Here is a 9,568-nt window from a genome sequence, read left to right on the forward strand (position 1 = left end):
TTCCCAGCCTAACTCCACACGAAGACCCCCCGGTATGTGTAGACAAACTAACTGACGCCCATATCTAACACATACTATAGAGTACTATAAGCCATTATTTTCAAGGTGAATCTCGTTGTTTATAGCGTGTGATATAAACTTGCAACCATAGTGTTTTTCTAGAATCACAGCCAGATTGCATACGCTAGAAAATAGCGTGACGAGAAGCGATCTATAAGAATATGTAGCCTCGTGTGTGCTTCCTAATGATGGGACATGTTCTAATTCATGCGGATGCAAAAATTCCAGAGAGGCACCAACAATTGAGTGTTTTCCTCCATGCAACTTATCCGTCAAAGAGGCTCCATTGTTTTTGCAAACCTGTGCCAGTTGATCGAGAACGTGTGTAATATTTTCTACGTTTGTACTATATAGTTTTGGTACCAAACCACTTAAGTGTTCCGTTTTTCTTTCAACAAGCCCAGATGCAATATTTGCAATGTCCTTAGAATTTACACAATTTTTATCAACTACCAAAGAAAAAATGTACTCTAGAAGAACGAGCAAACAATCAATAGTCATTACACGAAGTGCAAGCCTGTGTATTTCGTGTCTAACTAAGCTCTGATCCGCTGAACCCAGATATCTTATAAAATTTACCAAAGAGTTTCCACAGGTGTTTAACACGGTAAATATAACTCCACAACGCTCCAGTGCAAGAATCTTTATTGGAATCTGAGTTGAAACATCAAAATTAATTTCGAAAGCTCCAAGCTCCGGAAAAAAAGTTTGCAAGGATAATAATATACATAACCAAGATTGTTCCGATGCACCATCTATATTTGAAGTTAATGCTCCAAGTAAATCTGGAATAAGCTTTGGTACACTTATAGCTAATGGGAACTTGCAATTTAGTTCTGCCAACACCAAACTGAAGTTGTCCTTGTATGTCTCTTTGATCTCTACACTTCTATATTCTGACAGAAGCCACAACAATGAAATCCTGTAGACCCTAAGGAATGAAGATATAAAGGTTACAACTTCTGTCGTTAAACCAGTTTCAATCGTTTTAGTAATAAAAGAGGACAAAAGTTCACTGTGTCTATTCAGCCAAGAGACAATTTTGTTTTTCGTCTTTATTGATGGTGAGTTCAAAAAATGCTCCAAAATCACCATAAATTGGAGAACCAGATTTACTGGAAGTTTTTCAGAAAAATCAGTGTATCGTACAAGTGTATCGCACAATAGAAGAGAGTCTGACAGAGATACAGAGAGAATTGGATTCGTGTGGAACCAAAAGGAGGAAAATTGATGGAGTTTTGAAGCCGATTCTAAAACACTCACCGACCCGGTGACAAGATCCAAACATAAAGGACAGTAAGGAGGATGTAATTGACACTTCTTACAATATTCTTTCCGAACCAATCTGTTCTGTATAACAAGTGATATCTGCTTTAATGATAATGCACCTAACGATCCATAATTAAGTGTTCCAGTATCATATTCTATAGATGATGCTTCAAACCTACGAATGGCCAACAATATTGATGATAGCAACTTCAAAGCCTCAAGTCTACAGTCCACACTCGAACCATCTATCGATATGTGAAAATTCTCATTACTTAAGATATAACCAAGCTCTAGGATTTCTCCCTGCGATTTCCCTGCTAACACTTTGGTGCTAAAGGCAGAATAATCTTCCCCAAGTATTATCGAACTAAAATCCTTGTAAATATAGTTGTTAGTTTTAATACCCATGCAATAAAGATCCGGAGATTTTTCATGTGAGTCATCTTGGTTTTTCTCAGATGCTAGATGTGAAAACGAGGCATCAGAAAATAACAATTGTAAAAGTCTATTATTTGATGATGTATTACTGAAATTAAACATCTGAGAAAGAAGATGTGCCACCAGTAATTCAGCTATTTTAATCCTAGTAGACTTGTTGGAAAGCAATAAATTCACACAAGAGTATACCTTCGACCTAAGATGTGTAGATGTCCTTCTTGTCAGAACAAACGTAACAAGTTTCAAGACTATAGAAACTGAAAAAAGCGCGTCATCATGCTTTTGTCCAACGTTAGTTTTAATCCAAACATTGGCCAGTTTTTTTATCAGCGTAATCTGCAAGGTTAACTTCAGTTCAGAACGCTCATCTGGGTTGAATTCTACTGAAGCCAATTCGAGCCAATTTCTGGACAAATTTTCTATATCTTTTATCTTGAATTTATAACATTGCGATATGAAATTTACCAATGATGCCAAAAGTGAGGCAGAAGAACAAGTGAATATATTATATAATGCGGAAGTGTCTACATACTCTTTATCAATACCAAATGACTCTGCAGAGGTCTTATTCAAAATTTTAGTGCAGATACGCATTGGAAAAATCTCATAAATGTGTTTAGAAAATCCACAGCTTTGCCAACAGTTCAAAAACAGTTTCAGATCACTGTCATCCTTTTTAGTGAGCTTTTCTCCTAAGTTATTCAATAATGACGCATAAATCCTAGTTTGAGTATCACAAGTTATCTTTATAATACTCAAACACAATTTTACATAAAGGAGCATATCATCGTTAAAGCTGATGTTAAAATCACTATTTTCATAAATAACCGATAGAAGATGGATGGTATTTGATAGTCTCAGTGCTTGGACTATAAACGCATTGTAATCCAGTGCAGATAATCCAATTTTGTGAACATCGGAAGTTATATTGGGCCAATGTTTTAAAACTAGTTTTCTGACTCTTGGTACCTTCTTAACAAACGATATTAGTGAATAAAATGCATCTATCCTTTTCCAATCATCAAAATACCACACATCCCCATCTCTACATAACTTTATTAAACTAATTATATTTGAGTCACTGCCAATTATACTTTCAGCAATATTTTGTCCTAATCTATGACAGAAATCCTTTATGGAACAACGATATAAAAGATGGTAAAATAGGTCATCATAACCATGTCTATTTAAATCAGTCAAGTGACCAAATGAAAAAAAGATATTTTCTATTTCCATATTGTAATTCATGCTATTATTCACAACTGAAAGTTTGTTGTAAAGGATTAAATCCTCAGATTCCATATCAGTATCATTTATAAATTCCGGATATTCCTTACACGATCGTACTACATTAAATACACGTTGCAATTCTGAAACTACATTATCAGACAAAAATAGAGAGTCTATTCCTATTCTTTCTACCATTTGTATAAGTATAAATAAGGACCTTATTCTTGTCTCATATCCTATCCTATATTCTAATGATCCTATAAAATCACACCTTCTATTAAACGTTAAAGCATCATTTTTGTCACGGAGAGATGCCAATGCCTCCATAATAGCATCATGTGCCATTTGCAATGATATTGGATGCATATCAATATTTATACATTCACAAGTTTCTTCATCAATCGGTCTATTTCTGGGGTAGAAAGATAGTATGTCGCTTAGCTTCTTAATTTTAAGTGGTAACCAATCCAAAGTGTTTGTTTCCTGAGTTTCCTGTTTGCGCTTCAACTCCGAACACTGTGAGAGTTTATTGCAACTTGGACATGTACCTCCCTTATTGTTGGACAAAAATAATGCAGTGCGGTGTGCAACGATGAGTAATATATCTCTTTTGAAAATGACACAAATCAATGATATGGCAGGCAAAATTTTTGCATCTTTTGCGGCTCTTACCACTGCAATAGCCAATGTACTACCAGGAATTAAAAATTGCTCCAAAAGATGTTCCGTGGCTTTACTAGAATTTCGAGATGCTATAGGTCCTTTTGATACTAATAACAAAAATTCCATTACAGCGTATACTAGTGACCAATCTACCTCTGCATTATGTAAACAGTATAAGTCTAGGACACTAAGGGAAATTTTGACTAATTTATAGAGCCAGTCAAAATTAGTGATCTTAAATCTATCATTTTTGGGCAAAAAAAGCAAAAGATTTGTTAAACTCCTCATAAGTGAAACTAATTCGGGAACTCCAAGACCATTCTTTAAACGGCCAAGTGCGGATTTATCATCATAAAGTAACTCTGAAATTTTCTCAAGTGCAGAAACAGTATTCTTAGAATTGCAAATGTGTACAGAACATAGGCCTTCAAGTGCCGAAGAAATCATCTTTTCAGATCCCTTTATGAATTTTCTGGATAAAATGCTGAATAACATGTCCAAAAACTTCAAATCTACCCCCCTATCTCCAGTTTCTAAGCATACATTCAGAGATAAGTGTGTATCTAAGCCCATATCTGTGTTGGTAAGTTGCTGTGGTATCGGATTGCAAACAGAAACCAACTTGAATGCTGCAGAAGCTGTATCAAATAGACCAAACGGAAAATTTCCCCCCAACCCCAACGAACATAAGGCTACCTTAACCTCATTTGGGCTGTGAATCAAAGGAAATGTATATAGCTTAGTCAGACATGATCCATCCAGAGGTAACTTCCGTGGAAATTTCGAGGGAATTGAAGATGCAATTTGTATGGCTGCTTCAGCAGTTTCAATTTGGTCATCTCTGGCAATGATTCTTTCGTAAATAAGATCTGGTAATCTATCAAAGCATCCATTTGCCAAACTCTTGATTTGTAACACTACCCTTTCCAGTAAAAATGGGAACTGTAAATCCCTAGAGGCACCAGAACTCAAAAAATTTCCAACAGATTTCCTAGTATAATGACTGTGAGAGTTAGAGGCTACTAACAAACCAAATTCTAGTATACAAGTTAACAACTTTGGGTATGTCTCAACAAAAGTATCCATGGTATCAGAAGCGGTAGCTACCAACTCTAGAAGTGTGTTGTTGCGCTCCCACCAGCAAAAGCCATTCTCTGGGGTAGTCAATCTCTCAAACATTTTATCATCAACCTTTACCCCCTCAAAGTCAGAATTTCTACACTTGTAAACCAAACACTGAGGCTTTGGGACTACCGATTTGTAAGACTCAGCACAACTTCTCCAGACAGAAAACGCTATATCCTCGCACGTGCGTATGCCCAATTTCGAAATTAGCTCCATGATTTCTATCAAAGATTTCCCTGGCTCTCTATAAATGGATTCATCTAAAGAATCCTTTCTTGGACATCTAGAAAGATCCACACAAGTGTGTTTACATTTTATTTCATAATCAAGTACAGAAAACCAGTGCTCCCCCAGTGATCCATTATGAAAAAATAAATGTTCAAGTACCATCTTTATAGTGTTTGAACAACTCCTCTTGAATGGGTCATCGATTGTGTCAACAAAGTCACGCATCTTTCCAAAAATACCTGCATCCACATGTGCTATAATCTTGTTTAAATCCTTTAAAAATACTCCGTTTATCACAAAATCCAAAATTAGGTCAATGTCATTGTACTTTCTAAACGGGGGTTTTTTGAGCTTCTCTACAAAATTCGTATTAACTAGTGTGGAAATCTTCATGGCACTATCAAACCTATAAATTCCCGGATTAAAAATCTCTATTAACATAAGTGAGAACTTCTTGGATAGGTTGAGTGAATTTGAAGAATCGTCAAACTCCTTGACACTTGGCCACAATGATGCAACTCCTAGTGATGGAGGATACAATGATGATAGGTGTTCGTCTTCATATCCCTTGAATAATGTTGAAAGAGTGCTCGAAAATTCTGACAAATTAAAGACCTCATAGAGATCTAATAAGTGTGGCACGAGTGACATTACACAACTAATGTCATCTTCAGTCGCTTGAAATTTCCAAAAATACAAGTGTAAAATTTCCAACGTAGTATTCATAAGATCTATTGCATTATCATGCAACAAATCAAATGTCTTATCCTCTGAATCTACCAAAAGTGACCTATATCTTGAGGCCTCCTTTATTGTACCAAGAATTAGCATGCAGATGTTTCTAATAAGTCCTCCGGATATAATACTCTTTAAGATCTCTAAAGCCTCTGGGAAAACTGTATCTGGTATGTACTCACTATCAGGGGAAATATTGACGAATGAAAAGAGCTTGATAATAGACCTTAGTTGAAATCTTGACTGTCTAAATAACATATTTTCAACAATGGCAAACTCAGCCATCTTTTGCGCCTCCTCCACACCATAGTAACAAATACCCTCATATAATAGTTCACAACACAAATACTGATCAACATTAGCCAACTGGCTAAAGTGATCAATATTGTCCACATTGTCAAGTAAGTCCTCAAACCTGGATTTTACATAATTGGTCAAGTCCGTACTATTTAGAGACAAACGTCGTTTCGGTATTAATCTGGGTTTATGAAATAGAGATTTAGAAATTGAATCCTTTACAGCTGCTTTCAGCGCTTCCAATGGGATAGAGTTGATATCTACATCGCTGTCATAGAATGATTCCAAACCATCAGAAACATCGGATTCTACATCCTTATCTTGTCCTAGATGTTTCGTCTCTGAGACCTTTTCCTCGATAGATCTGAACTTATTCCAAAACCTATGGATAAACCCAGTTTTATCATCTTTACTCTGATTCTCCGATTTTTTGAACTTCCTTAACTTATCCAATTGAAGCAAACAGGAATAAATCAACTCATAGTGTCCATTACACCATTGCGATACGTTTTCATCCAAGACTGAACTTGTATTCATCTTGTGGAGACGATACAAAGGCGGTTGTGACTTTAAAGGCTAAATCGTCCAATATATTAACAACATAGTCAACTCCAGTGTATAAATTATGTTATAAAGCTAAAAATCAGTGATTAGGCACTTTTAAAGTGTATATTGACAAATTTAGGTCTAGTGAGTCCCTAAAAGGAAGGAATTACCATTCCTACTGATGCCAACATACAAATGATAAATTCGGTCTGAAATTGAAACGGAAGAGCCGGTTCAAAAACTGTTTTACGGGAAGAATTGGTCCCCACTGGTATCAACATCACTTCTACTTAATGTGTAGGGGAGTTATATCAAATATACCATAAAATATACAAAACATTACATTATGTATCCATGTTTCGAATACATTTACATTTAGCTACCATTTTCATTTGATGGCCTTCCACATTACGAGTATGAACGTTTTACGTACTGTGCATATTTCACAGTATCAAGGAACGTTTGTACTTCTAAAAATTCCGTCAAATATATGCTTGATATTACACCCAGTTATAAGTAAATATGGGTTGTGCCCGGCAGGAACGTAAACTGAAATCTGAGAATAATTGTATATTACACGGAATACTAACATCACACAATAAAATCGTCGATCCTGGGCTTATGCTGTTGCGATAAGTCGCTATAGCGTCTTTGTGTAAACAACCAAGCATTTGTCCAGTTTTGTCCTAAAAGCATATTTCTACTATTTATCGGCATACCGTAACCACAAGGATTAAGTTAGGATCAGCTGGTACAATGGATTTTACAGAAACAAGCAAATAGTCAATCTGTGCAAAGTGTTTATCTTCATGATGTACAAACCCTGAACACTTTTGACCCTTTAGAAAGCAAAATTTTACGAATATTGAACTTATTCGTGATAAATTGGCCAACTGACATTTCTTCCATGTAGTCTTGATACTGTTCGACATCAATAACTGTACACACTGTTGCAAAAATGTATAGAAGGATGCTTAATGTAGAGTGTATACGTACCACAAGAAGAAATGGCCTGTATAGCAGCATTCCATGAATGGAATCCTCGACTTTCAATTAAACTCGTGGTTCGTCCTTCATGGTTCGTACTAATTTTAATAACCTTATCTAACATTTTTTAAACATTTACTTACAGGCGTGCACTAGAGGGTCTCAATTCTTGTCTTCCAGCCGGTCCCACCAGTGGTATACACGGCTTTAATTCACATTTTACATTGGATAAAACAGGCTCATATTCAGTACTATAGGTCTGTGTAAGGTAAATCTAGTCCAGCTTACTCGAGTCGTCTTTTTCGGGCATATGGCATATCACCAGACCCCACTCCTGAAGATAACCCACTGTTGTAGGAATTATAATTCATAATCCTCTTTAAATTTGGTGGATCATCCGGAAAACCCAGGATTTGTGAGAGTTCTGACTGTATGGATTCACCTTCCCAGTGATTTTCCATCATTTAACTTGCCCTTTTGGGCACTTTCACACAAGTATTCTCGGCAAGTCCGTTCTTTTACACACGGTCCTTTCTATATAATCTTGCAAATCTTATAAGCCTCTCGGAGTTGCTATATCTTATTGCGCAGCTGTATTCCATGCTATCAGGGAATCTGTAAGTATGGATGTAAAGGAATGATATAAAGCAACCTGATATCCAAGGTTATGAAGCTTGTTTTGATTTAATTGACAAGGTTTCTTATTCTAGATGGGAAAACAATCTACATTCCACTTTACTACACATTACCGAGGAACCACCAATTCGCTGCCAATTTGGTGCCTCTGTATAAGATAAAAATCGTATTGTTCCCTTTACAGTTGTCTAGAACGTTTTGCTTATTATCCATGCATGGTTATGTCGCCCAATCTCGTGAGTCACGCTACACATATGGAATTAAGCGTCCAAAATAGATCTATTCTCTATTTTTATGTGTGTAACTTTGTGCTATGGATGAACAAAATTATTGGCCAAAGGTTTATCTCGATCGAGGATCTCTGATCCAAATGGGGTCCTGGAATCTGTCGCTGTCGATCCGTGAACCCTTATTTTCTTCTTGTATTGCTATTTTTGTGCACCTATAGACATGTATATCGTATTTTAATTTAGGTTTAATGTAATCCGTGCGTGATATCGTGGATTCATGACTTCGAATGGCCAAAGAAATGTCCTCTTCTATATGGGCTTCAAAAGCTGGCGCAAGCCTCTGTCTTGTAGCGTCGGCTGCATTTGGATGCTCTATACCAACAATTTTGAAGAAGTTTTCAGATTCTGCAGCGTCTGAAGAACTAAAAAACAAGGCGGATTCATGGCTCTGTCTGTGTAATTGTCTAGGAGCAGGTTTGTGGATTATATATAAGAGAATGGTGTAACAGGGATTATAATGGGAGTTTCATTTTTACATATATTACCAGAAGCCGCAGAAAAATGCGAACGTGCTAAAATAGCCGTTGGTGGTGGTGATCACCCGGTGAATCTATCGTATTTGTTATTACTAGTATCATTTGCTTTTATGCTATTGATAGAGCGTGTGGTCTCTGCTGGGAGTGAGTCTATCCATGAGAAATGTCATTGTTATACAGGGGATCCATGTACAGCATCATTTAATGACTGTAGCACAAGTTCCAAGTGGTTTGTCTATTCTCTTATAATATATAATTAATATAGCTGTGCGTTGACAACGCATCCTCCTCATGCTGAAGAAGCGCCGTCTAATGCTCAAATTGTAAATATTATAGTAAGGGGAGGGGAACATGAGAAGCTTAGATTTAGACACAAACACACAGATTTCCTAGCAAAAATAAAGAACATAATTTGTCCCCTATGCGAATGCAATGGGCTTTGTATCACTCTTGCGCTTTTTACACACTCAGTTTTTGAAGGGATGGTGATAGGATTAGAGAAGGAGAATCATAGTAAAGTATGGCTGATTACTCTCGGAGTAGTTTTACACAAATGGACCACTGGTATGGCTCTTTCATCTTTTATAG

The 9,568-nt window shown here is 36.5% G+C and overlaps 3 protein-coding genes across 3 annotated transcripts in view, besides 1 other annotated feature; 1 reads left to right on the plus strand and 2 right to left on the minus strand.

Annotated features, from left to right (window-relative positions):
• Positions 1-84: 84 nt before the first annotated feature.
• BEWA_052140 (conserved hypothetical protein) lies at positions 85-6,582 on the minus strand (the record flags this gene model as incomplete). The annotated part of the gene is made up of 1 exon (XM_004832555.1): positions 85-6,582. The coding sequence occupies one exon, from the start codon at positions 6,580-6,582 to the stop codon at positions 85-87; it is 6,498 nt and encodes a 2,165-aa protein (XP_004832612.1).
• A 335-nt stretch (positions 6,583-6,917) lies between these two features.
• On the minus strand, positions 6,918-7,859 carry BEWA_052150 (hypothetical protein). The gene is made up of 6 exons (XM_004832556.1): positions 7,722-7,859; positions 7,588-7,676; positions 7,414-7,529; positions 7,311-7,379; positions 7,182-7,277; positions 6,918-7,147 (listed from the first exon to the last, which is right to left on the minus strand). Exons 3-6 carry the CDS (start codon positions 7,498-7,500, stop codon positions 7,043-7,045), a joined length of 357 nt encoding a protein of 118 aa, XP_004832613.1. The 5' UTR covers positions 7,501-7,529; positions 7,588-7,676; positions 7,722-7,859; the 3' UTR covers positions 6,918-7,042.
• An 81-nt stretch (positions 7,860-7,940) lies between these two features.
• The window catches only part of BEWA_052160 (zinc transport protein, putative), a gene marked incomplete at its 3' end in the record, with an annotated part of 2,167 nt that continues 539 nt past the window's right edge, over positions 7,941-9,568 (plus strand). The window contains exons 1-3 of the mRNA XM_004832557.1: positions 7,941-9,124; positions 9,161-9,209; positions 9,246-9,568. The exon at positions 9,246-9,568 is cut by the window's right edge and continues 93 nt beyond it. Of these exons, the coding sequence (XP_004832614.1) occupies positions 8,962-9,124; positions 9,161-9,209; positions 9,246-9,568 (535 nt within the window). The 5' untranslated portion in view covers positions 7,941-8,961. The remainder of the gene's footprint in view (positions 9,125-9,160; positions 9,210-9,245) is intronic.
• Positions 9,224-9,244: a sequence feature (AT_rich).

Source organism: Theileria equi (assembly GCF_000342415.1).
Source record: "Theileria equi strain WA chromosome 4 map unlocalized gcontig_1105316255039, whole genome shotgun sequence".
Lineage (NCBI taxonomy): Eukaryota > Apicomplexa > Aconoidasida > Piroplasmida > Theileriidae > Theileria > Theileria equi.